The 27,848-nt window shown below is 49.1% G+C and overlaps 1 protein-coding gene across 2 annotated transcripts; it reads right to left on the bottom strand.

The window, feature by feature from the left end:
- Window positions 1–822: 822 nt before the first annotated feature.
- Window positions 823–22,905, bottom strand: Scly (selenocysteine lyase). Of its 2 annotated transcripts, none has more exons than XM_027397574.1 (12): window positions 22,745–22,905; window positions 20,697–20,809; window positions 17,311–17,411; window positions 14,372–14,552; window positions 12,563–12,690; window positions 12,202–12,366; window positions 11,155–11,261; window positions 5,611–5,647; window positions 4,640–4,723; window positions 4,112–4,211; window positions 2,779–2,854; window positions 823–1,969 (listed from the first exon to the last, which is right to left on the bottom strand). In XM_027397574.1, the coding sequence occupies exons 1-12, from the start codon at window positions 22,888–22,890 to the stop codon at window positions 1,816–1,818; spliced, it is 1,392 nt and encodes a 463-aa protein (XP_027253375.1). In that variant the 5' UTR covers window positions 22,891–22,905; the 3' UTR covers window positions 823–1,815. The 2 variants fall into 2 exon arrangements, with proteins under 2 accessions (XP_027253375.1, XP_035297025.1); XM_035441134.1 differs by having other exon boundaries at window positions 12,202–12,450; window positions 20,697–20,828; window positions 22,745–22,827.
- Window positions 22,906–27,848: the final 4,943 nt, after the last annotated feature.

Below are 27,848 nucleotides of genomic sequence, written 5' to 3'. Positions count from 1 at the left end.
GGGATGGGTCTCCAGCACCCAGAGGGTGTTCACAACTACAGTCAGCTCCAGCTCAGAAACCTGTGTCAGCAAATATTTTAGTGTGAGACTAGCAGGCTACCCAGGAGGCTTCTCAATTCTACTTGAAGAAAGAGTAGACCTGCTGTGGTAACCCTTAGGGTCTAAATACCATCACCAGAGGCCCTCAGGTCTCCCCTTCCTCTCCCCACCTTCTCTCTCTCTCTCTCTCTCTCTCTCTCTCTCTCTCTCTCTGTGTGTGTGTGTGTGTGTGTGTGTGTGTGTGTGTGTGTACCTCACACAGGGTCTCATTAAGGGTCAGGAACTCACAGAGTTCTATCTTCCTCTACCTCACAAGTGCTAGGACTAAGGTGTGCACCACTATGCCTGGCTGAACTCTGTATTTGAACCCTGGTCCTTAGCTGTTCTCAGCACTGACACTGGGTGAGCGTCCAGTGGCTGCTGGATGGCAAAGCCTCTAAGGTGAGGATGTCCTCATAGCCCCACACTGAAGGGGAGGATGTTCTCATAGCTCCACACTGCCCTCTCGGCCCCAGCATTCTTGAGATCTGCACCAGCCTTGGTCCTTGCTGGGGAAGTGAGGACGAGCATGGCCTCTCCCTGGTGCCACAGGTAGATGACGATCAGGGACCTCTCTCAGTCTATCAGAAGTCCCTTCAAGCACTTGGTGTCATTTCACAATGACGCACCAGGAACCTCCTTCCCTTCACCTCGGACACACAGACACACCGACAGGTATTCATCAAACTTGTGAGCAGAAAAACAGAGAACCTCCCACCACCACCAGAAAAAGCCCACAACACCTCAAGCAAGATCAGACATATTTTATTAGTTCATTTAGTCTCTGACAATTCTTTCCACATCTTGTGTCATCCTGTGGACCATAGACCCACATGCTAAAAACATTCTTCAAGAAGATATGCCTATATAAATATTGGTACAATGTGTGCCACACACCCTCAAGATGACAGAAACTTTGCAAAGAAAATTGCAATTAAAGCTGAGTGAGAAATGATTGGATTTCCCACTTTGGCAAAGACTAAGAACACAGCAGCCTCCCATCAGCCACACTGGAGTTGAATCCCTGAGTAGAAGGGAGGGAGAAGACCTGGGGCAGGGTGACCTGTGACTTCCAGGAACAAGAAGGGCCTGCCAGGCATGAGGCCTCATCTGGGGGACCATCAGGCCAGGAGCCAGCAGGGAGGCAGGGCTGCACCCGGCAGTGGGGAGGCTCTGTAGGAGCCCATGGGAGGCCACGAGTGAAGACAAAACCAAGTTTCCTATTTTCACAATAGCAGCTAAGTGACAAGGGACAAAGACTAGATTTTATCTTCTGGCCAAAGTGATTCCTGGGGCCCGGTGTTCCTGACTGGCTGCCCCACGCGTGGAACATTCCCATTCCCACATAGCCTTTGGCAGAAGGTGACAGGGGAGTCCTATGTAGCTCTGGTGTCCTGAGTCTGGAAGGATGAGGGCTGGGGTGGGATTCTGTGTGACAGGCAGCTTTCATCACTCTGACCGCAGAGTAAGACAGTCATCTCAGTGCAGTCCCCTTAAGAGGGGACAGTTAGGGGCTGGGGACTTTCACAGGGGGTTTCCTATGGACAGAGTGGCCTAAGCTCAGCTGGCCACTGAGGAAGAGCGGCTGCTAGCCCGAGCCCTCCAGATGGGCCGCCGGCCACTGAGGAAGAGCGGCTGCTAGCCCGAGCCCTCCAGATGGGCCGCCGGCCACTGAGGAAGAGCGGCGCTAGCCCGAGCCCTCCAGATGGGCCGCCGGCCACTGAGGAGGAGCGGCCGCTAGCCCGAGCCCTCCAGATGGGCCGCCGCCTGCTTCAGGTCCTCAACAACGAGCTCCACTTCAGCCCTGGTGGTACTCCGGCCAACACTGAGCCGGAGTGCATTCCGGGCCACGGCCACGGGTATGCCACAGCTCAGGAGCACTGGGGATGGCCTGCAAGGGAGGGACAGTGCCAGCTGCGGCTGAGAACTTGCCCTCTTTTGTGCTCCCACCTCTCAGACAGCTCCTCAAGCTTAGGGTGTGCTGTGTCCCCTCGGTGCCTATCCACATGGCCTGCTGACACTTACCTCTTAGAGCCCTCCTGTCCCCAAACAGTCCTCTAAGCCTACTCAAAGGTAAGGTCCCCCTAAAATCCTCCCATTTGTGCTCCAGATGGGGAAGCATACTGCTTCCTAAGCGTAATACCTTCCTCCCACCATCATGTTCAGCTCTGCACTGAGCCTTGGCTCCTGGGGCTTCCTGGTATTGGGGTCGTGGAGAATGTTCCCTGAACGATGTGTCTAGTGCTTCACTGGGGCAACCCTTGTGCCCTTCCCGTCTGTACCTCCCACTTGCCCCTGCTCTCCAGCTGGCCTCAGTCTCCCTGTTCCTGATGGAGCCTCGGCCACCAGGTGCTGGACTCCAGGCATTGCCTGCCCTCCATAGATCCTTTCTCTCTTCTGTGATGTGCTGATTCCCCTAGAGCCTGGTCCTTGTCCCCCTCTGCTGCTGGCACAGGGACCCTCTGTATCTCCCTTGGCATGCTCATGTACCATCCTACCTGCTCTGGATCCAGTATGGATTGCTGGCTGCTGTCCCAGAACCAAGTTCATTCACCCAGCTCCGCTCCCTTCCACAGGCACCCATGCTGCTCGCAGCCAGGAGCAGAACCCTTCTCCCCTGCGTGAGTCTGCAGCTCAGAGGCTCGGCCCTGAGTCGCCACCACCTCTACCTGAGAGTTGAGTGCAGCTAAGAATACTCACCGGTCTTCATGATCTGAGTGGCATGAAGCTCCCACACTGGCCAGCAGTGTCTGGCACTGTGCAAGCACCATGTACCCTGTGAAGACAGCATGCGTCCCTAGATGCCGGACTTGGGTCATCTCCCATCCCTCCCAGCCCTCTGGGTCTGGTTCCCTGACACCACCCACTGAATCCCAGTGCAGGCAGAATTCCTGGAAAATGAATTCCTTTTCCCTCCAGTGATAGAAATGCTAGCCCTCTTTGAAAACGGCATTCTAACCATCCTCCCCTCTGGGACTCTGACAGGCTGCCTTGCTCACTGGCATGGTGCAAAGTAGCACTAAGGTCAGCCCCCTACTGCTGTGGTCACGTGGGGCTGCTAGTGTAGTTAAACCAAGAACCTCTGTCACACTTTAATCAACACAGGTCCTCACTAGGCACTGGTGCCCCTGAAAAAAGGGGGAGATGGCTTCCTCCATCTGTGAGGAGGGCAAGCAAGTCTACTTCCACCCACCAAGTATACACTTCAACTGCCATCATGTCCCATCAGGACAACAGGCTTCTCTGTGACTCAGGGAGATGAGGGGTGACACCCTCTCCGAGGAAGCCAAAAGCCAAGGGCTGGAGAGATGTCTCAGCGGTTAAGAGCACTGGCTGCTCTTCCAAAGTGTCCGGGTTCAATACCCAGCACCCACATGGTGTCTCACAACCATGTATAACAGGATCTGATGCCCTCTTGAGGCCTGCAGGCATCATGTAGACAGGGCCCTCAAATATGTTTAAACAAACAAACAAAAACAAATAAGTCTTTGCCGGCAGTGGTGGTGGCCCATGCCTTTAATCCCAGCACTCAAGAGGAAAAGGCCAGCCTGCTCTACACAGTGAGTTCCAGGACAGCCAGGGCTGTAGATAAACTGCCTCAAAAAAAAAAAAAAAAAAAAAAAAAAAAAAAAAAAAAAAAACTTCCTTCAGAAGCCCTTGAGTGAAACACAGGTCTGGGTCCTTGGCCTGAGTCTCTCAGGGAATAGAAGTGTTACCCTTCCAGAGAGCTCCTGCCAGGAAGCTCTGGGGGAGAAGTCACCTGAACTCCTGACTTTGCCTTCAGCCAGCTGTCTCAGCGGCCTCTGCATTCTCTTCCCTTACAGTCCTGAGCAGAAGGAGCTTGTCTAGCCTGGAATTATTTTCTTTCTTTTTTAAGACAGGTTGGCCTGCACACAGTCTGCTGTCAGCCCTGAGCTGAGCAGTCACCCAGGAAAATACCCCATTAACATCAGCTGCACTGTGCTGGGAGCACTCCAAGGCGGGGCAGGTCCTGGCTCAGACACACAGGGACCAACATCAGACCGGTAGTCACCTTGAAGCTTGGACCCCTGGATGGAAAAGTTGCAGGTGTTGGGAAGCCTCTCCACCCCTGGAAACCGGCTGTTCAGATGTATTCTCTTACCAAATTCAGCCTAAAAACCAAACCACACCACACACACACACCATGAAATAGTCAGTGGTCACTTCAAAGTCATCCTCTCCCAGCCACAATTTGATATCTAGCCTTTTTTGGAAACAGAATCTCAACATGTGTTTATCTTGTTATAACAGCTATGGGGACAGACTATGGACCCCAAAGCTAGGACAAGTAAACACACGCTAAGCACATCCACCCTTCACCCTTAACCATGTGACTACAAGAAAGATACACACTCTTGCTGGGTCCAGGGGCCCTCTTTAGGAATTCTGATGCCAGCTAGCTTCCAGTACCCTGTTCTGCTCCCTTCCCCCAGGACCCACTGTACTCTCCAGGTCCCCAAACTGAGTTTCCTTCACAGGGAGATAGTGTCTGGTCCCAGCTCTGCCACTGCACTCTCCCATGTGGGCAGGTCCCTCTCACCTCCAGCCTCTCCTCCAGGTAATCTCGGATGTCCCTCATGTGGGCCTCATACGCCTCACAGTTTTCACTCACCAGCTCAGCAGCCTGAGGACACAGAAGTGTGAGAGTTAAGACCAGACACTTGAAAAGACCCTTTCGGCCACTGCTGTGCCTCTGCAGGGTGTGCTGACCAGCGACAAGCACTGCCCAGCTGCACCACATGCTCAGGAAGGTCACCAGGGGCTCCCTACAGGCTCCAGGTGTCATAGACAAGACAGCAAATAAGCCCTGAGGGAACCTCAGGTCCTAAGAGTATCATTCCATAGAGGGACAAAACTAGATGGCAGGCTCACTCTGGGAAGGGACCACAACAGGTCCCCAGGTCCCTGAGGAGTCACCAAGGAATAGGAAGGGTGTTTCCACCTGCGGGGAGAAGACAGTGTGTCTGTTGGATAGCTGCCTACCGTGGTGACGGTGATGCCTGCAGGCCCTGGGGGGGCAGGGTAATATAAGAATATAGGTGCCTGGTGTAAATGCAATTAGATCTAGTTAGGGCAGAGAAGACCTGCCGTGACATGTTAGGGTCATGCTAACTGCTGTATAAGGGGCCTACAGACACCATAGAGATGTCCAACAAAAGACAAGGACTACTTGTTCAGTGCTGTGGGCCATGAAAATGGACAAGAGACGCCTGGGCACACTAGAGGAGGAGGAGACAGTCACAGCTGCCGCCTCAGACGCATGTGGCAGTCAGCGGACAAAAGGGCTTCAGGGCTGAAACCAGAGTCGTCTCACTGGCCTAGCTTTCCCCCTTTGACTGCTAAGCAGGAACAACTCACCCTACCACAAAAAACAAAGGTCCCACCTAATCCTCCTGCCTCCACTTCCCAAGTACTGAGACTACACGAGTGCACCATGCCTGGCTCTAATTCTCCAGCTGCACCCAGGGAGACTTTCATTAACCAGTGCACTTGTGGGGTCACCAGCCTTACCTTCCCCAGGCCAGCAATCATGGGTGTGTTCTCCGTCCTGCAGGAGACAAAGCATGGTATAACGTAAGTGAATGTCCTAGGAGGGGAATGAGCCATTGTTCGAAAGTGCCTCATTTTGTCCTTCCTAAGGACAGGAGCAGCCTTGGACCCCAACACACACACACACTCACAAACTCATGCGCGCACGCGCGAGCGCACACACACACACACACACACACACACACACACACACACACACTCACAAACTCATGCGCGCACGCGCGAGCGCGCACACACACACACACACACACAGAGCCTGGACAGCCACGGTCCACTGTAGGTACCACATGCTGGCTCACCACAGGGACAATTCCACCTGAACCCTTTTCCAACACAGAGAGCATGCCACACCTCCTCCAATGTGCCAGGTCTAATGTGGGTGGGGACTATCCCTTATCTTAGAGAGCTTAGGGACCAACAGGAGAAAGGGGTGCACAGACACACAGGCAGACACAGAGGCAGGAGGGAACAACCCATAAGCTCTCACTAGCTGAATCTGCCAAACTGAAAGTCTAACTCTTCAATATGCAGGGAAAAACCAATGTTCACTTATTAATTTTGTTGAAGTTTTGGTTGAATAAAACTTTCTTAACTTTTTATAAGTATGTTTTCAAGTTGTTATCTGTCAGTGGTTTATCACCAGAGGACATTCAGTTGCATCCTTGCCAGTATTCCACGTCACTTCTTATCCTAGCTCTGACAGGCAAGGGACACAGGGGCATTTCCCTAAACCTAGCATCTGAACACTTCCTTGCATAGCTAGAAGCTGACTAACCTCATGGGGAGATCTATTTATTCTTGTGATGGTTAAATTGTCAACTTGACACTAACTAGGATTATCTGGGTAGAGAATCTTAGTGAGGAGTCATCTAGAGCAGGTTGGCCTGTGGGCTTGTCTCTGGGAGGGTTTGTCTTCACTATGCTAATTGATGTGGGAAAACTCAGTCCGCCGTGGGTGACACCATTCCCTGGATTTGGGTCCTGGACTGTACAAGAGCGGAGGTGGTGGCACACGCCTGTAATCCCAGCACTCAGGAGGCAGAGGCAGGTGTGAGTTTGAGGCCAGCTTGCTCTACAAAGCAAGTTCTACACAGAGAAACCCTGTCTCAAAAAAAAAGGTGTGGAGCAAGCTCTCTGCTCTGGCTCTCGGTGTGCTGATGAGCTGGTTAAAGTTCCTGCAGCCTTGACTTCCCTGCCACGCTGGACTGAACCTGGAACCCTGAATTCAAATGAATCCTTTTTCCCCTAGCTGGTTGTTTTGGTCAGGGTCTTTCACAGCAGAAATGAAACAAGGACAACTCTAGATGTTGTCGGATCTGGCGCTGAACATATTTTCCCGGTAGGTAGCCAGGCTTTTGGTACTAGCTGTTTATAAAGCAACAGTAACATGTGTTGCCATGGGCAGATCTTACACAAGTGCTGGAGATGGGACTCAGGTCCTGTAGCCAGCACTTCAGTGACTGTGACATCTCCTCAATACCAACAAGGCCTCACTTGTGACAAAGCCCAGCTCATCTAGATTCTCTTTAATGGGTGATTTGATATTTAGTGCAAGGACATGCTGTCTTGCCTGTTGGGCAGGTTCCCATTATTTCTCTTTTCTTCACTAATAAAGTTTTTATATTTCATGTTCTACATTTAAACCGCTTTGAGTCAATAATAGGCACAAGGTTCACATTTTTGCCTATAATGTTCTTTTTGGTCCTGCAGAATTCTATTCACTAACATTCTGCTATTTTCTCATTCAAATTACTTCGTTGTTCTGTCTTTGGCTATGGAATCAGCTTAAGACTGACATAATAAAATGAACCAGAAACATGGTTTTATAATGAAATGGCACCGTCAAAGGCTGGCTTGCCACCACTGACCTCATGTGCTTCTATGTCACCTAGGTATGTCTACAGTGTCACTGATCTGTGGTGCCAGGCATTTGACAAGAGCTGAGAGAGGCTTGTATACGTCTGTCTTTACCACATCAGATCTTTTCATTCATGAGCACAAGAGCACAGGAAATTGTTTTCCATGCCCTGTGGTTCTAGCCTCAGCACACAATTCCTGAACATTCAAGTGATTTATACCTGAGTGTTTTTTATTGTAAACGGCCTCTAATAACCACCTGTTTTCTAGCAGTAGACATACATGTCACATTCCGGAAGCTTCGTCTTATACTGTGATCTTATTTGGTCTAGAGGTGCTTTCCCTGGAGGCTCTACAAGGCAGCCTCATGCCCTGATCTGGGACAGTTCATGGCTTCCACCATTTCCTCTTCCCGTCTGCCTAGAACTCCCAGAAGAGCTGAAGCAGCAGGCTTCCAGACACATGTTTTCAGTCACTGAGCTGCTAACAGGGGCTGCAGGGTGAGAGAGAAGAGCCACTTCCAAGCTGAGAAACTCCCCTCCGAGCCTACCATTGGAGAGTTTTTAACAGGAATTGGAGTTGATCCTGTCGAAGGCTTTCTCTGTAGTAAATGAAACAATGGTGTGATTGTTTTTATTCAGAGCCTGTTGACAACAGTGGATTACATTGACTGTGCGCTCAGCTGGCCTGCCACCCCGTGCTGGCATCAGGCGACACCATCTTTATAAAAATCCCAGTGTCTCTTCCTCTCTCCTTTTCTGGGAGAAAACGAGCAGATATAATGTTCCCTAGGCATTTGGAAGGATTTTCCATGGAAACCATCTAGGACTGGAGATTTCTTTTGGGGAGTTTTAAAGCTAGATTCCATCTCCAAAGAGTCATGGTGCCATTCTGGTCATTTCCTGGCCATGGGGCTGCCCATTCCTCATTGAGGTCCCATGTCTGCAGGGTCTGAAGTGACAGCTCCACTCCTTCAACCCTGATCGAGCAGCTTCTCCTTTCTTCTTTGTCAGTCTCCCTAGAGGTTTGTCAATTTTGGGTTTTTCCTGTTTTCTTCTTTTGGACCAGATAGCCTGAGCTGCCCATGTAGCTGGGGCTATCTGTGATTTCCTGGGTCTTCTGCCACTCCATCCCAAACACTAGGATTGGGTTTTTGTTTTAAAGAAGCCATCTTGGCTTTTCTGTTTTCACAGGGGCAATTTTCTTCACTTCCAGGGCTCATTTTGGTCTCCATTTTGCTCTCGAGTTCTTTGTACAGGAGCTTAGGGCCCGACCCCACACTTTTCCAGCTGTAACTGTGGCTTTCTCCCCCTCCAGCTTCCTCTCTGGAGAGCAAAACCACTGGGCTCTGGGCGGCCGTTTCTTCTTTCACTTCTGTCATGCTCCGCTCACTGTGCTGTCCAGTCCCGGCACAGCCTCCCGGGGGACTCAGCCTTCTTCCCCCCCACACCCCATCATCTTTCTGTCTGTGCTCTGGAGTCCGTTGTAGCTAGGATTAGAATGCCATCCCTGATCCCCTCGCTTCCCCTTCACTTTCAGCCAGTCTCTCGATATATTTGAAGTGTCTTTTTAAAAGGATTTAAGTTTTGTGAATATGTGTGTCTGGTGCCTTGGGAGCCAGGAGAGAGCACTGGACTTCTTGGAGCTGGAGTCACAGGTGGCTGTGATCCAGCCAGTGTGGGTGCTGGGATCAGAACATGGGTCTTCTGCAAGAACACCAAGTGCCCTTCACAGATGAGCTATCTCTCCTGCCCATGACATTTCCTTTATGTGTTGTATTTAAACCATTTACATTTGACATCATTATCACAATGGCAGCTGTGATGGTCAGTGTCAATTGCCACCTTGATAGGGTCTAGAGTCTCCTTGGAGATAGGACTCTGGGCATACCTGGAGATTATCTTGATTACATTAATTGAGGTGTGAAGACCCGCCCACTGTTAGTGACACTATTCCCTTGGCTGGGACGCTGGACTTACAAGTGGAGAGAGGCGGTTGAGCAGCAGCACGAAGTCATCACTCTTTGCTTCCTGGTTGAGGGTGAGCTACACCACGCTCCTGCTGCCTGGACTTCCCACTGCCATAGACTTCATGCACCCCTGAACTGTGAAACCTTCCCTCCTTCCCTCCAGCTGCTTTTGCCAGCGTGTTTTATCATGGCAAACAGTTAAATAAACGAAGGCAGCAGGGTTGAACCTGCTTTCTACCAATTTTTTGTGGTGTACTCTAGTTAAGAGTTCTACCATTGAGCTATGCTTCCAGATCCTCCTGCTTTTTTAAACTCTGCTTTTGTGGGGTACTGCATGTTTTTTAAATTTTAATTTTGGGCTATACCTATTCATCTCTTTGAAGTTTTTTTTTTTTCTCAGAGGCTCTGGACATTAACTATATGTATTATATTAATATATCATATTGTGCTGGCTAGTCTTATGTAAACTTGACACACACACTAGAGTTATCTGAAAGAAAGGAACCCAATTGAGAAAATGCCTACATAAGATTTAGCTGTAAGGCATTTTCTTAATTAGTGATTAATGGGGGAGGGCCCAGCCCATTGTGAATGGTGCCACCCCTGGGCTGGTGGTCCTGGGTTGCATAAGAAGCAGGCTGAGCCCATTCCACAGAGAGGAATACTCCCTGAGCCAAGACACACAGGGGTGGGCCTAGACCCTATCCCAAAGGATACTGATGACCCTCTATGGAAGGCTTCACCATCCAGGGGGAGCAGAAAGGATATGTGATAGGTAGAGTTTTAGTTGGGGGGGGAGGTAGGGAAGGACGGGAGGGAGAAGGGAACTGGGATTGTCATGTAAAACAATCTTGTTTCTAATTCAAATAAAATAATCTGAAAAAAAAATAAAAAAGAGAGAGAAGCAGGCTGAGCAACATGAAGGCCTGTTCACCAGGTGTGGGGTTCCAGCTTGAAGGTTTTCTCTCAGCACTGTGCAAAACCCTTCTCTGGTCCCCATGGCTTTCAATGTGAAATTCCTGTCGTTCAAAATGTTTTCCTCTTATCCATCAGATGTCATCTTTCTCTGTTGCTTTCAAGACTTTCTTCCATTGTTCCACTCATAAATGTCTACATTTCTTTGGGTTTATCTTGGGCTAGTGCAAGTATTGCCTAGTGTTTCTTCTTCTTGATTGGCTGGCTGGCTGCAGGCTTTAGATGGAGGCAGTTCTTGCCCTCCCTTACCACTGTTCACAGATAGCTGGTTCCGGGTGTGGAACACTTGCCACAAGGAGCCGCCATTACATTGTTCCCCCCCCCCCCCGTGCCACCTCTTCTTAGACATTCTAACAAAGACGGTGCTGGCACTGATTTTGGGTTAAACCCCACATATGCAATGGAGACCCGGGCTCTCACAAAGGAAAACAGGGCACCTTTGTGCCTGCGGAGCCCCGACTGAAGAGAATAGCAGAGCATGGCAGCACACAGAGAACCCAACACCCAGGAGTATTTATGAGAGAGGGGAACTCCTATCACGTGCTCTGAGTCACCCGAGACACTGCAGGACTGAGATCCACTGTAGCAATTGATCAATTCTGACTTGGGATGATGTGGACTGTGCTTCTGAGAGACAGAAACGGCCAAGAAACCGGACAGTAGAGTGGCCAGCCGGGCAGAAGCTTGTAGGCTTTCAACCTTACCCTGGCCTGAAATTCCGCTCTTGTCCACCTCCAAACAGCATGGGGTACAGGGGGGTAAGTTTACCGACCCCTCGTACATACAGAGCACCAATCCTGGGACCGTAGAACTGGAAGGAAAAGCCAGTCATTTACTCACTGGGAACTGCCTGGTGACCTGTTCCGTTTGTGTCTGAGTGCTAGAGGCTCAGACGTGGTCCTGCTTTTTCCTTGTGGCCTGGGCTGTCTATCTGCTACCACTTCGGTATATGAGAGTCCCAAGAACCCCCAAGCGCAGGGCAGAGCCCCAGCCTGAGGGAGGGCAGGTGCTGGACTCATGGTCCAGCCCTGTGTTGAGAAAGCCCTACACAAGGTACAACAGGGTTGTGAAGGGAAGGAGTGAGCACAGGAGATGGCCAAGGGCTTTTCCTACGCATTTCTCTCTGCCTCCCAGCGTTATGAGGCAGAGGGTTAAGTGTCACAGTGTCAGGCCAGCTTGTGTGCTCCTAAGGACAATGCTGCAAAACAGCACAGAATGTCTTGGTTGGAAAGCCAAGGTTTTTGCTATGACCCTGTTCCTGAACTGCACCTTGAAGAGTCACTGAGCCCAAACCTTCCTGCTGGGAAGTCATAGTTTAGCCAAGTTAGAGGAGGCCACAATTTCCTGGGCCCACCTCTTCTGTGCTGGTGGTGCCCTCCACATGGGCAGATGAAGTCTTTCTATAAGATTCCCCCGGCAACCAGCACTCGGTGTGTACCAAACCCACTGCCATCCATACACAGAGCCTGCTATGTCCTCCCTTGGCTCTATGTGGTTGGGCTGTCTTGCCATCTATGCCATGGCTTGCCAGATGTCATCCTAGCTGTCACTGGCCCCGCCCCCCACATGCACTGGAAACTCCTGAGGACAAAGCCCTTTCTGCATTGCCATCACTGCATCTCAGCACCTGATCCTTGACAGGCGCCTGGAGCTCACTAGATGATGACGACAGCAACATAACCAGTATGAACAGCAGTGCTGGGTTGCGCTCTGCTGTTAAGGAGCAGGGAGGGTGGCCCTGGCACACATACCTTGTGGCCCACGATGGTCAGGAAGTCCACAGCCAGGTCCTCTACATCCACTCGCCTCTTTCCCAGCGCCTGAGCCGCGTCCGTGTGCACCAAGACTTGAGGCAGGCCCGAGGCAGCCCGGCTCTGGTTCAAGGCCTTAATTCGTCGACTGATCTCAGGGACAGGCTGAAGTGGGAAGAGAGGCAAGCAGCGGAGTGGGTGGGTGGTTGTCCCCGATTGGATGGGGACAGAATAAATGACATGAGCTGCCTAGGGCAAAGCAAAGCCACAGATGAAAAGGATGGAAAAAGAACAGGCCAAGTGGACACACAGAAATACCTTCTTCTCTAGGGCCTCCTTGCAAAGAAAGGAGCTGACTCACCATGATGACACCAGTCTCGTTATTGGCCAGCATGATGGTCACAAGGCATGTGGTGGGGCGGACAGCTGACAGGACATCCTCAACCTCTGCCTGCCCGGTCACCTTCGACACTGGGACAAAAGTGACCTCTGAGATAAAACACATATACTAAGGTTAACCACGAAAATACCCATATATATATATATATATATATATATATATATATATAAAAAGGAATGTGTTATCAAAGTTCAGAAAACATTAGAAGAGAAATTTAAGGTACTGTCCATTGAGAAACTCAGGCCTCGGGCTGTTCTCACAACTGCAGGGCTTGGGTGGTGAGTAGCAGGAGGCTGGAAGTGTCATGGCAACTGGCAAAGCCTTTCTTTGGTGACACATTAGCAGACATGCCCAGGGAGAGATACCAAAAGAGTGCATTTTCCAGGGACAAACGACAAATGACAAAGGGCCCACAGAGAACTGGAATACCAAAAAAAAACAAAAAAACAAAACAACAAAAAAACACAAAAAAACGGGCATTGGTGGTGCCCACCTTTAATCCCAGCACTTGGGAGGCAGAGGCAGGAGGATCTCTGTGAGTTCGAGGCCAGCCTGGTCTCCAGAGAGAGTGCCAGGACAGCTTCCAAAACAATACAGAAAAACCTTGTCTCGAAAAACAAACCAACCAACCAACCAACCAACCAAAAAACAAAAAAAGAAGAAGAACTGGAATAGGATCTATCCATACTCTGCCACACAGTCAGTGGAGTCTAAGTGCTGGCTGTCCATCAGCAGATACTCGTAAGAGAAACCCAGACAAAGACAGTCAGCCTGAGCACCTGCTCTAGCCTCTGCCTCTTGGGATGGATTTATGCATGGCCATGACTGTGCAGGATATGAGACCAAACATGCTCCCCCTCAAAAAAAAAGAAAAAAGAAAAAAAAGAAAAAGAAAAAAGGAAAAGAAAAAAAGAAAAAACATGCTTTTATTGCCATCACTCAGGAAGTAGAGGCAGATGGATCTCTGTAAGTTCAAAGCCAGCTAGGTCTACAGAGCTAATTCTAGGACAGTTAGAGCTATACAGAAGAATCATGTCTAAAAAATCAAAAGAGAAAAAGAAAGAAAAGAGAAAAAGCAAATCCTTTTCAATATGTTTTTCCACATGGCACATTCATTAAATGTCCCTTGGCTAGAATTTGTAGGAAAATTCACTCATGTTTTGGAAAATTATTTAAAAGATAACTAACATTGGAAAAACTAATTCTTGTACAGTATGGTAAAAAGACTGTCAGACAGCAGGCCAGTGCTAATGGGCCAGATACAGTCAGGTGGCATAGGAAACCCAACAAAGGAATCCATCTAAAGGCGACTCTCAGAGGCCGGAGCTGCCTCCCTTTCAATATGTAAAGATGCTAGACTTAAAAACCACAGAGGTACAGCAATGACTATGGCAGAAGAGACAGACAAGAAGTTCTGACAGGAACAGAGACTGCTGATGGTGATGTCAGATGGTGACAATGACCTGGAAAGCAAAGGCTAAGGTTGATCACGTCTACTAAGAATCTGTCAGATTCGGTTCTGTATGGCCCAGCAATTCTGCTCCTAGGTGTAAGGCCAAGAATAGGAACTGCCCACACAAACACTCACAGTGCAGCTCATGGCAGCATTATTCATAATATCTGGAAGTAGGAACAGCTTCTGATGGGCCAATCAATTGTGGTACACACCCTGATCAGAATGCCACTCATCCACAGGATGAGTGAACTAGGCTCTGTGTGGCCTCTCTGTCCTCCGCAGTGAGCACCGGGCCAATCCCCATAGTCACTGACCTGCTATTTGTTCTTCCATGAGATGCTCCAGGGGCAGTCGGATTGAGTCATGTTCCACTGTGCAAGTGATAAAATGAGGCCTGGCCCCCTCCTCAGGGATGTATTGGTCAATCATCTGCCCCTTCAGGGTCTGCTGTTTGTGGAAATATCTCACCATAGAGTGGATTACTAAATTATTGGACTGTGGAGACACAACAGAGAGTTGTCACCACAGCTCCCAGTGGAGACACAACAGAGAGTTGTCACCACAGCTCCCAGTGGAGACACAACAGAGAGAGCCGTCACCAAAGCTCCCAGTGGAGATGACAACAGAGAGCCATCACCAAAGCTCCCAGTGGAGACAAAACAGAGAGTTGTCACCAAAGCTCCCAGTGGAGATGACAACAGAGAGAGTTGTCACCAAAGCTCCCAGTGGAGACACAACAGAGAGAGTTGTCACCAAAGCTCCCAGTGGAGATGACAATAGAGAGAGTTGTCACCAAAGCTCCCAGTGGAGACACAACAGAGAGAGTTGTCACCAAAGCTCCCAGTGGAGATGACAACAGAGAGCCATCACCAAAGCTCCCAGTGGAGACACAACAGAGAGAGTTGTCACCAAAGCTCCCAGTGGAGACAATGAACCTCTCACTTATTTCTCTCTTTTGTGCCTGAGACTTCACAAGGAAAAGGCCAGAGCATCACCCTCCTGACAGGTCTGGACCTGTGGAGAGCCTCCAAACTCCAAATACTCTAGAACTCACTTCAAGTGTGCCTGTTTTTTACTAAGTGTGAACCTTCATATCACATAAACCCGTCAGGAAGGAGAATTCCATCCCTAGTTGGAGGACTACAAATTGGAGGACATTCACGCACAAACACAAATAAGATGAAAGAAAAAAAATTTAAGCATCAAAAGTCAAATTAAAATTAAAATACACCTCTGCCTCCTGAGCTCATGGCATTCCACATCAATGCCAGGAGACCCTGCTGGTCAGCAGGGCAAGGGTGAATTGGCGGTGACTTGCAGGGATCCGGGGGCCAGCAGCACACTCAGCTTCCCTTCCACCTTCTTTCGTCATCCATCACCGGCCAAACTCTGGGGTACATTAGTCCCAGTGATTAACATTTAGGGGGTGTAGCTCTGAAGGAGGTTGGGGTTCCCCAGATTTGGGCTAATTATGAACACCACTGCTATGAATGCTTGCCAAGTCCCTATCTTGGTACACTGCCTTAGTTTCCCGGGGAGTTCACCTCCGTGTGGATGACGGGCTGACAGGGCATGGAGCTTGACCTCAGTGGGCTAAGTTCTCATAGTAATTTCCAACTTCCACTCGTGATGGCAGCATGCTCTGGGAATGTTTGGCACAGTAGGCCCTGGTGTGTGCTGGCTGCTGGTCGCAGGAGTGCATTGCTGTTCACACTTCTGCACTGGTCACTTGAGGCCCTGGATGGCTGCGAGGGTAAAGCCCTGGGCTTCTCTTGTGCTCTGTGTGTTCAAATTGCTGACTCATTTGCTGACTGTATTATCTACCTGTGAGTAAGTTGTGCGGGTCCCCACCTGTCCCGAGTGCCTGTCAGCTCTGTGTGATAAACACCTTTTCCCAATGCTCTTTCACTTTCCTCTGTGTTCTTTTGTGATTCAAAGTTCATTTGTTATTTTTGTTGTGACAGAATTCAATGTCTTGTTTTGGCTCAAATTTGTGATCCTCTTGCCTTGGTTTCCCAAGAATACGTTCTCCTTTAAGGTAAATGCTATCCACATTTGCATTCTGTTGTCAGATACTGCAAGGTGCCTAGGCACAGCTGGAAACTTACTAATGTCACTTCTCAAGCCCGTCTCTGCAGACTGAGAATCAGAAGTTGTCACCTAGTCCCTGTGACTGAGCAGTTCAGCAGAGTTCCCCAAGATCACGCTTTCTTCAGCCCTGCACCATGCCCACTCAGTCACAATGACAATCTTATACCCTACTGTTATGCCAACGACAGCTGTTCAAGCCTGTCCTGAGCAGGCAGGGGGTGTGGCCACCTAGTCACATGGCAAGTGCAGTCCACTCTGCACACTGTTTCTGACCAATTGTCTGTCCTTGTCCAAACTATCTGCCTCTTACTGACGTGGCTGGGAGACTATCCAGTCTTGCAGAAATCTTGACTCTTAGTTTCCACATGAGTTAGTTTCAGACAGTCTACTGACAGGTGTCAGAGTTTTCACAGAGGCCGCACTGAGTCTACAGCTCACTTTGAAAAGAAGCCGTGTGTGTCCTCCAGTCTGTAAGTGTGACACTGTCCCTTACTCAGAAGGCCGTAAAGGCCCCAGGTAACATCTCTAACCTCCCTGGGAAGCCTCACCAGTTCTCTTCTACTCCATCTATTTCCTAAGAGGTGAACTTTTTTTTTTTAAAGCCCTGGCAAAAATCACAAAACCCAATTCACTTTTAATCTAAGACCTACGATGGCTGAAGCAAACTGTGACCCAGAGCCAACAACTGTCCCTGTCCCTTGCAGTGTCTTCTTCTTTTTTTTAAAGATTTCATTTATTTATTTATTTATTTATTTATTATGTATACAACATTCTGCTTCCATTTATATCTGCACACCAGAAGAGGGCACCAGATCTCATTATAGATGGTTGTGAGACACCATGTGGTTGCTGGGATTTGAACTCAGGACCTCTGGAAGAGCAGCTGGTGCTCTTAACCTCTGAGCCATCTCTCCAGCCCAGCAGTGTCTTCTTTTTAGGTTTCTTTTGAGTTCATTCTGTCAACTTAAAATGAGTTCCTTTGGGACAGGTGACACCTCAAACTCAGTGATAAAAAAAAAAAAAAAACTTAGTAGGAAATCATAGGAGAGTCCCAGAACAATGTGAAAGAGAAAGCCCGAATTTCTGACTCTAAAGTGATGACAAGAGCAAACCCCTCCCATACTGTGCCTTAAGGCTAAGAAGGCAGAGGCCACAACTATACCTCGGTGCCCCCGGAAGTGAAGATGATGTCCTGAGGCTTCCCGCCTATCATCTTGGCCACGCTCTCCCGAGCTGCATTTATAATGTCCTTGGCCTTCCTACCTTGAGAGACAAAAAACAAGTTAATTACTATCAACTCCATGTTTAACAGGGCAATCACACACAGGGGAGCTGAGAACTGGGGTGATTCACAGTTCTGGGTGAAACACATCTACCCAGGCAAGTACATATCCTGCCACCTGGCAGGGCCTCCGCAAAGGGGCTACACTGAGACTTAGCAAGTCAGTGGCTACCACGAGACTTAAGGATCTCGGTGAGAGCCAGGGACAGCCTGGTTGAGAGTGAGGGACCTAAGAAAGCTTTGCTTTCTTATTGGATGCTAGAGGTGGGGCTATGCCCACCTTCCCATTCACGACGGGACAAGGGGAGGAGATACAAAACAACAGAAGTAGGCAAAACTGAACTCAAGATTTCACACACCAAGCCAGTCAGTGCTTCTCTCAACACTGCAGGCCAGCCTTGGGAGACATAGGAGGAAGGCTGAGGGCATCTGCCTTCAATAAGGTGTCCTAGGTGCCACCCAGTTTCACAGGACAGTGAGTGTGTCAGGAAAGGTATCTACAGGGCTCTCAGCCACACACCAGTGGTTCCCGAATTTGATGCTGGATCCACGCCAGTCTCCCCATGCTGTACAGTCTTTGTCTAAAACCCCTCCCCACTTCCCAGCTCACTTCCAGCTGTTATTGGCTGTTACAAGCAAGGCTAAGGTACATCTGGAGCACTCAAACTCTTCCCACAGAGCCTCAGTGCAAGCTGCTCTAGATTTTAGAACCTAATACTATGAAACACTGAAACATGTGTGATGAGCTGGCCGAAGTGGTTTAATTAATGTGTTTAATCCCAGCATCCAGGGTATGTGTGTGGGGGTGGGGGCAGGTGGATGAGGGCCAGCCTAGTCTACAGAGTGAGTTCCAGGACAGCCAGGGCTGCACAGAGGAAACCCTCTCTTACAAACAAGAAATCATCTTCACCTGTCTTTCCCTTCATGGCATTTCTACTCAAATGCCAACAGAAAGCAGCTGGGATGTCACTCAGGCCAGCAACAGTCTCCCAGCTGCTTGCCCAACTCCCCTGCTACCCTTCATCTTCCTGCCCTTCTCTAGTGTATCCTATCAGAAGTTTGACTACACCACAGGAGACACTAGTCTAGGAATGAGTCAACAGATAAGTTAATGAGTGGCTAGCCTCAGACTTGGGAGTCTGTGTTACCAAGCTGCTGGTGAGCTTTTAACAAGCACTGGTATGAAACCCTCCAAACCCCCTTAGGAGGAACATAGCGCTAGTAAGACCCGGAGCTGGAGCACCTGTGTGAGTCAGTGTGGGTGATCTTAAGTCCCCTCCCTAGATGGCATTCAGTTCATAATTAACCACTATTAATATGTTTCAGTCACCCTAACACACAGCACAGGCAGGGCTGTGTGCAGGGTCCTGGCCAGCCCATTGATAAACATTAACTAGGAAGGCAATGTATTAGCCTCCACATCTATAAAAATTTGTGGAATGCTGTCTTCTAACTACTGACTTGAAGCAAATTATTATTCAAAACTTCAAATTTAAACTCTGTATTACAAAGTCAAACTCGAAAGAATGTCATTATACAACCCAAGCAAAAAATTCAAACTTCCCTTTTTTGTCTTTATTTTTTCAAAATATTTTACTTTATTTTGCATGTGTATGGTGCACACTCCTGTGGAAGCCAGAGGTTAAGTCTCTTCCTTGGTGCTTTCTGTTTTCCTTGGGTGTTCCTGCTGAGCTTGAGGTGGGGCCTGGAGCCTGCAGACTCAGCTAATCTAGCTAGTCAGCTTGCCCTGTCCCTGCCTCCTGAGTGCTGGGATTATGGCCATGCTGCCACGCCTTCTTGGTTTTCATACAGGTTCTGTGGATCTGAACTCAGATCCACTGAGATCTCCTAAGCCCTCAACTTTTCCTTTCTGACAAAGGTCAAGATACACATGTAGCCTTGATGGCCGTAAAGCATATTCCCAAAACGCACGGGGATAGGCTGCTGGCCGTGTAAGAGGTGTTTGATAGGCACAGGCTTACAAACAGATCTCGGTGAGATCTTCATGTGGGGAAGGGTGGCAGAGGAACACATTAAAGCCTGAAAGGTTATAGCCCTCAGGGTGGCAGCAGGGCTCATGATGCCATCAGGGACTTTTCAGGAAAAATCCAAAAGATGGCTGCTCAAGATATGAAAGAACTGACTCCTGCAACTTGCCCTCTGACACTGAATTTGCAATGTGGAATGCACGTGTGAATTTGCAATGTGGAATGCATGTGTGAATTTGCAATGTGGAATGCACGTGTGAATGAATGAATGAATGAATGTTAAAAACTGCCAGCTGTGTGGTGGCTCCTGGCCTGAATATCATACTGGGGCAGAAGACATGGTGATGGTGTCAAACACCTTTAATTCAGGCACTCAGGAGGCAGAGGCAGCAAATCTCTGAGTTCAAGACCAGCCTGGTCTACAGAGCCAGTTCCAGGACAGTCAGGGTTACACAGAGAAACCCTGTCTCAAAAACCAGAAGAAGAAGAAGAAAAAAAAAAAAAGGAATCAAATAGGAGGGGCTGGAGAAATGGCTCAGCTGTTAAGAACACTAGCTGTTCTTCCAGAAGGCCCAGGTTCAATTCCCAGCACTCACACGGCAGTTTACATCTGTCTGGAACTCCAGTTCCAGGGCTTTTGATGCCCTTACACAGACAGACATGCAGACAAAACATCAATGAACATAAAATAAAATACATTATAAAGAAAAAAAAAAGAATCAGATCAGAGCTGGACAGTGGTGGCTCACACATTTAACCTCAGCATTCAGGAGGCAGAGGCATGTGGTTAGAGGCCAGGCTGGTCTACAGAGAAACCCTGTTTTGGGGGGGGTGGGGAGAAAAAAAACCCAAAACCCAATAAATAAATAAATAACCAAATAAACAAGAATCCAATTAGGTATATTATTGTAACATGGTGCTGATTTGCATAGAAGACACTATGTAGACGTTAGTGACACACGTTTTAGGATTATAATGTTTTTTATTTGTTTGGTTTTTTGAGACAGGTTTTCCCTGGTTGTCCTGGAACTCACTCTGTAGACCAGGCTAGCCTTGAACTCATAGAGACCTGCCTGCCCCTGCCTCCTGAGTGCTGGGATTAAAGATCAAAGGTGTGTGCCACCATGCCCAGCTTTTGCTAACTCTTGGGAATTCTGTCAAGCAATATAGGCATTGCAGTAACTAGATTTTACATGATGTCCCTCTACACATGGGAAATACGCTCTTTAAAGCGAGAGCTCTGGCTCTCTTTAGTGTCAAGGATTCTTCTAGAATTACCTGCCACATAGGAGCTGCTGGGGTTGCCCCAGGCTTCCTTCATGGCCTCTGTCACAGCCTGGATGACTGCAGGCTCCAGAGGTGTGGTGGCGTTGTAGTCCATATAGACCTTCCTGGAAGAAACAGAACCGCCTGTGAAGGAAGGGAGTCAGAGTGTGGGCAGCGGCACTCTAGGGGGATGGGAGACGCCATGTTCTCAAGTCACCCAGTACCTGGTCCACACTAGATGGACATAATCTCCCCCAGCACAAGGCTAACTGCTGGAGGGCAGCACATCTGTAGCTCCCCTCCAGGAAGGAACTGCCGCTGGTGGGGAGCCACATATTCCCCTGGGAATTGCCTGATGACTTCCAGCCAGCTGCTCCGTCCTCACTCCTGGAATGGCCTCTAAGAGCAGCAGGTGTTCATGTCCTCTCCTTCATGGCTCTCTCCTTCTTCTTGGCTTTCACCAGGCAGTCTCCCCCCTGGGGCAGGCCTGCACTTTTTTCACCCCACTCTCCACCCCTATCTAAACTCCTTAAAGTCTTTGCTTCAATGTAGCTGCTCCACTGCTCTACTTGAAGCTTGGCCCTCTGTGCTACCCCTCCCCCCCACTTCCCTTGTAGCCCCATTCATCATCTGAGCCACAAGCTTAGTGTCATCTCTAGGGACTAAGACAAGGGTAGCTCCAGGAACAAGGAGCTTCGTCATCTGAGCCCTGGCAAGGTTGCCACACAGCAGGGGCTTCATCCACAGGATGACACAGAGTGCAGAGCCCCAGAGACCCTAAGAAGAGACACCTGCTGTGTCACCAACCTTCAGGAATCTCTATGGTAAACTATCAGGCCTGAAAGTAGTAAGTATTTTACACGATTTAAAAATCAAAACGGTGCTCAAGCCAATGCGTTCATGACCCCAAACACAATAACTAACTGTGCCCACTAAGCCAAGGGGGACATCAGAACAGGTAGTCTGATCCTCTATCTTTCTTTGCTTTTAAGTCCCACAGAGTCGCCTAGCCCTGCAAAGCTTGGAGCCTTGGAAAGTGTGACTGACCACCCAAGGGTTGGAATCAGTGGGCTTGCCATTGCTGCAGGGACTTTGCCTGTGCCGCAAGCCTGTTTCTTCCTATAAATAAAGACCCCAAAAGTGCTGCACACCCACTGGTCTGCCGAGATGGAAAGCCGACTGTGGCTTCTCCATCTGTAGTTTGGCTGAACGATTTGATGGCTCACATTTCATCAGTGAGGCTGCTTCATGGAGAAAGCGAAACTGCTTAATGAATGTCTACCGAAGGCTGACGCCACGCTTAGGCCTTTATGAGACCGGTTCTCACTGTGTAATCCAGGCTGACCTCCAAATCACAATCTGCCTGTCTCAATTCCCAGCGCTGGGATTTATAAGCATGTTCTACCACATCCAGATATCTTACATCCTTGACAACATAAACGAGAGGGCAAGCCTATAATACCAGCAGGAGGAGGCAGGAAATAGCAAGGGGCAGGGAAAGGAAAAGAAAGAGGAAGAAAACGAGACGAGAGGGGGACGGGGAAAGAGGAGGCTTATGGTATGACACACTCCTGGGTGGGAGAAGATTGAACCAGAGCACCCCTGCACAGCATCCCTGCTCCTTGTGCTCAAGGGGAGGTCTTCACAGCACCGCAGACAGTCAGAGCCTGCAGCCTCCTGCACCGTCCAGGAGCCTTCAGGGCTCACTCCCCAAGGTTCACTTTTCACGTCGGGGTGGCCGTCCCCAAAGTCCTCACCTGCCCCACACCCACGCTGCCCTACTCTTTAAGCAGCAGTGATTCCTTTTAGATGCAGATAATTATGATTCGGTTGCCCGCCCCAGCCTCCAAGACCCCATTCTGTGGGAAGGAGGCCGGAAGCCCCTCTGGCACAGCTGTTGTCCGCGGGCCCCCTTCTCTCCTAGCTTCGGCGGTAGCCCGCCCTCTCTCGGGTCGAGTGGCCCGACTTATCTGCTTGTCCTTCGATCCCCTGACCTCGCCAGTCCCTCACTGAGGTCCCCAGGTGTCCCCTGACCCCGCGGGCTCCAGGAGGGAACTTACCTGTCTGGTGGGCTCTCCGCGCGGCCCCGCGCGCTTCTCCGCACCGCGTCCATCCCCTGATCGCCGGAGGGTCGAGTCACCCCCGAGCCTGAGTGTCTGGGGGCGGAGCCTCGGGTCCCCGGGTATCCGCATTGGCTGCGCGCCATGCTCCGGCCAATCCGGGAGCCTCACGGGGCCTCCGCCCCTGACTGACTGATTGGCTGTCTGGGTCAGGTGGCGGTGAGGCGGAGCTGGGGACAGTTATGTGGCCACCCGGCAGCCTGTGTGTCTAACCGACCTCTGCAAAGCGCGCGCGCTGCTCCGGACTTGGAATCCGGGTGGGGCTACTGGCGCCGTGCTCAGGAGCCCGGGAGCCCACCCTTCCCGGGGCTGTCAGCCAATGAAAGAAGGTCCTGTAGCTTCACCTGTCGCCACAAAGTTGGTGGAACAAAAAGTGCTAGGATGAGCGGAGCAACTAGGGGTGCCGCAGGAACCGAGACCGTGCACCTGGAAGGGTTGGCGGTCAGTGCTTGTAGACCTAAGTGCTTGTAGACCTAAGTGCTCGGATTCCCCAGCTCCGCCTTCCCGGATAATTTGATTGACTGAAATTGGAAAGCCATTGGCTAATGGGAGGGGGGTATTAAAATTCTGGAAGGAGATGAAAGCAGATGAACCAGATTCAGTTCCCAGAACCCACACGACGGTGCACAACCATCTGTATGTAACTCCAATTCCAGAGGATCTGATGACCTCTTTTGACCCTTATAGCCACTGGGCATAGTCATACACATAATTTTTTTTTTTAAAGGAGTAGGATGACAGTGACAAACAGGACACTACTAGTGGATATCTGGAAGTTACTGTAGTACCTGATCTTTGGAACTCAGGAAGGGAACAACTACTCCAAACAACTAGATACAGAAGCCCCAAACCCAAGGTATGGTTGTTTTGTTGTTTATTTCAAAACAGGGTTTCACTGTGTAGTAATTCCTCCTGTGCTGGGATGAATGGTACATGAAATCACCTCCCAACTCGAAGCATATTCACTCTGAAACCCATTCATCCGTGTCAGCACCTCAGAACTGAACATCTGTCTGCTTAGCTGAGTGCTAAGGTGGTATACACGCTGATGGCATCCCAGAGTGGTCCCCTATAAAACTAGATGAGATGCAGCTCTCCCTTTCTCTCCGATGAGCTGAACCATCCTGGGCAGGTCTTGCCTTCACTTTCCGTCTTTAACATTCAATTTATCACCATAACAGTGATGTTTTCACACACCTGCACCAGGTCTCAGTGCCAGTTTGACACATTCTTAGAACTTGTGATGTTACATCAGATATTATAATGGCACAATCACAGCCCCTGTTAGCCACCCTCAGGCTCCAAACTCCTCCTCTTTGGTGGTGTCTCACATGTTGAAGATGGTGGCCTGTTGCTGTGCACCTGTAGGCCTCAGAGTGTTTACAAACGCTTAGGACTCCCGGCTCAAGCAGGGCTCAACCCCATCCCTGGGGGCTGTCAGTGGCGACAGCAGGGCTGGTCGCTTCACGTGCTGCTGCAGTTGGCGGGAGAAAAGTGCTGGGATGTACAGTGCCATGAGGAGGTGCCACAGCAGCTGGGACTGCCTCAGGAAGAGGCAGTTCTGTACTTGCCTGCTAGGAAGAGACTGAACTGCACCCGCAGCTCTCCGTCTTGCTGATCTTACAGAAGAGTGTGGGCGAGGTAAGCGCACCTCACAAAGGCTCAGTAGGTGGGACAGAACACTGAGGATGGCTAACTGGGGGCTGCCTCTCCACTACTTTCCAGAGCCATGGACACAGGATAGCTTTTCACTTTATTTTTTTTTATTTTGTTTTATTTTTTTGCAAGACAAGGTTTCTCTTTACAACAGTCCTGGCTGTCCTGGAACTTGCCCTGTAGACCAAGCCATCTTTGAACTTACGGAGACCTGCCTGCCTCTGCCTTCTGAGTGGCTTTTCACTTACAGTTATCTTTCAGTGGTGCTTTGTAGACCTCAGGGCACAAGACTTGTGCTTCTTCCGATTGTTTGAGTTGCCAGGAATGCACATACTAAGAAAGCTCCAGTGTTTATCAAATGGAACACTATTTTATTCCACTTTTTAACACTGCTATGCAATTGTTATTTCACATGTTATTGGCAGTGTACAATGACTGCTTGGTGCTTTGAACATTGGTCAGTCATGTGCTTTGCCACACAGGGAAAGCATTACTGTCCTTACTGAATTCTCATTCAAACCAACAAGAGCTGTGCACATGGACTCATCAAGGGAATGACCAGATTTGTTAAGAAATGGCACATTCCCTTGGGAAGGAAAGCTTCAAAGAGCACCCACGGTGTTCTGCCCTCTGGTGGCTGCAAAAGTGAGCTGCATGTTTCTAACAAAATTGTGGCATTTCAAAGTGAGAGATACTACACCTCTGTTCTCACTGAGGTCTGTGGAATGTCCTGGTTTACCAAGGCCTTTGCCTCTCCTTTGTGTGTATGTGTGGGGGGGCGGTTTGAGACAGGGTTTCTCTGTGGCTTTGGAGGCTGCCCTGGAACTAGCTTTTGTAGACCATGCTGGTCTCGAACTCAGAGATCAGCCTGCCTTTGTCTCCTGAGTGCTGGGATTAAAGGCATGTGCCACCATCACCTGGCTACCTCTCCTTTTTCTTTTGCCAGTTTTGTTGCAATCATGGAGAGTGGCCTTAGTTCTTTGCCAATGAGTAATGTTGATCATCCTTTCAGGTGCTTTATTGGCATCTGCTTATCTGAGAAAAGGCCTACTCAGCCAGATGTGGTAGCATGCAACATAGTTGTAGTCACATCTGTTCGGGCTGTCACTTAGTGTATCTTATGTAACTTTCAGCAGCTGCTATGGGTATCATGATACACACATATGAATAAAGTCTGCTAGTGGCAACATTAAAAATTTATTTTTAAGTATGTGTCTATGTGCATAGGTATAGATACATGAGTACAATTGTCCGCGGATTCCAGAGAAGGGCTTTGCATTCCTGAAGCTGGAGTTGCAGGTACTTGTGAGTCACCCATTAGGAATTGAACTTGGGTCTTCTGGAAGAGCAGTTCATGTTCTTAGCTGCTGAGCCATCTCTCTGCAGTTCCCTAGCAACAATTTTACCACTTTTGATGAAGTAAGGGAGTCTTCTTGAATGAGGGGGTGGGAGTACGAGAGATAAATCCCAGGGTGTTCATTACACATGCTAAGTGCTCCATTCCCAACCCCCTCCTCCCTTTTTAAATTAAAATTTGAGAATATTTGAGTCTTTTCAAGTTTTTACAGTATTACAGTATTTACATTTTCTGTCTTCTCTAACAACTCCTGCTTCCTCACACGCTGACTTTCAGCACCACTATGCTTGAACATCAGATGGGTGATCTCTACTTAACCATCATCAATGACTTCTAAAGCCTCCATCATTCTGTTTTTTGAGGAAATTTTGAGTCTCATTATGTATTCCTGGCTGGCCTTGGACTTTCAGAAATGCTCTTGCCTCTGTCTCCTTAGTGCTGTCTCCAAGTGCTGTCCCCACTGCACTTGTATTGAAGGTTTTAGTCAACCTTAACAAAGAGGTTAGTAATTCTTTGTTTTACAGCATCTGAAGAATCAAGCTGCTTTTCACTTTCTTTCCAGAAACAAGGTTTTCTGAATAGACTTTCTGAATGCACCTTTCAGCATTTAATATCATGTATCTTCCTTGGGCCTGTAATGGTTTCCAAAGAGACCAGCTTTCATTCAAGTTGGCATCCCCTATAGGCAGTGCCCATTTTCTCAGGCTTTACATTGTATTGTTACAATCTCATGGGGGCCAGAGAGTGGAATGTGGTAGTAAAGATGTAATTGGCCCCCATAATCTCACAGGAAGTGGCATTATTAGAAGGTGGGACTTTGTTGGAGTGGGTATGGCCTTGTTGTAGGAAGTGTCACTGTGGGGACAGGCTTCGAGGTTTCCATGCTTAGAATACTGGGGTCAGTCGACTTCCTGTTGCCTGCAAGATATTGGACTCTGAGCTACTCTAGCACTACATGTCTGTATGACACAATGCTCCCTGTCTTGATACTGAACTGAACGTCTGAAAGTATAAGCAAGCCACCCCAATTAAATGGTTTTTTTCATGAGTTGCCATGGTCATGGTATCTCTTCACAGCAATAAAAACATTAACTATGACAGATGGCTTTTAAGTGTCTTGGACATATGTTGTATTAGGAGACTGTGGGTTCTGAGGCCTGGGTTTCAGGTCAGCACATAGGTGCTATAGTAGTGCTATGGCCAGCCTCTGGCTGGCTGCCTGGTCTGTCTCTCCTGGGAGAGCAACCACAGATCTTCATGATGGAAAGCAAGAGCTATGACTGGCAGGGAGTCACTCTGGAGGGCTCTTTTCCATCCCTGAGTTTGAGATTGCTGTTTAAGATAGTAGTAAATTCGTTTTCCAGGGTAGCTTTGAAGCCAGCCTAGGGATGTCAGCAGGCCTGGTGGTTTGTGGTGGCCTGGTATGTATCTTTTATTGCTACCATTATTTAAAAGGTTTATTCTGGGTGTTACCTGCATGTGCACCACTGCACACTTGACAGACAGCTGATTCCCTCCTCCCATCCAGAGTCCCAAGGGGTCATCTGGCTTGGCATGTACTTTCACTTACTCAGCCATCTTGCTAACAATTTTGGGCAGGGCCAGCATAGCCCTTAGATTCATTTTCCTATTGCTGAGCAAGTAGTAGCCACTAACCTCTGCCCAGTGTGCTCAATTGCTAGGATTTTCTATTCTACCAATTCATGGAAACATGGCCTTTTACTGGGCCTGTGTGAACTCCTGTGGCATATTCTCTGCTCTTCCTGGCTAGTTCTTTCCCAGCTTTAGTGATCCCCAAGGACAGATATGGCAGGAATAGCTAAGGCCAAATGACCCTCTGGGTGGGCTGGGCTTGAACCCTGTGCAGTCTGTCTAGTGTGGGCTCTGCTGAGTGCCACAACCTAAGACTCAGTTCCCTTGCAAGCAGAGAAGCTATGGCTGTCATAAGCCAGAACCTGTTGGGTCTCACTTAAGGGCACCATCACACTGTCTGGCAAACTGTGTGTCATGGCCAGATGTCTGCTTGGCTAG

This window comes from Cricetulus griseus, chromosome 2, assembly GCF_003668045.3.
Source record: "Cricetulus griseus strain 17A/GY chromosome 2, alternate assembly CriGri-PICRH-1.0, whole genome shotgun sequence".
Taxonomy (NCBI): Eukaryota; Metazoa; Chordata; class Mammalia; order Rodentia; family Cricetidae; genus Cricetulus; species Cricetulus griseus.
Note: the sequence above shows the minus strand (reverse complement) of the source record. Positions and strands in the feature narration are given on the sequence as shown.

Coding starts and splice junctions, on each gene's coding strand:
- Scly (XM_027397574.1), bottom strand. CDS start 22,890: ATGGCGCGCAGCCAATGCGGATACCCGGGGACCCGAGGCTCCGCCCCC. Junction 17,412..20,696: donor CAGCAGCTCCTATGTGGCAG/GTAATTCTAGAA, acceptor TTGTCTCTCAAG/GTAGGAAGGCCAAGGACATT. Junction 5,648..11,154: donor GAGCGGAATTTCAGGCCAGG/GTAAGGTTGAAA, acceptor TGTCTCCTGCAG/GACGGAGAACACACCCATGA.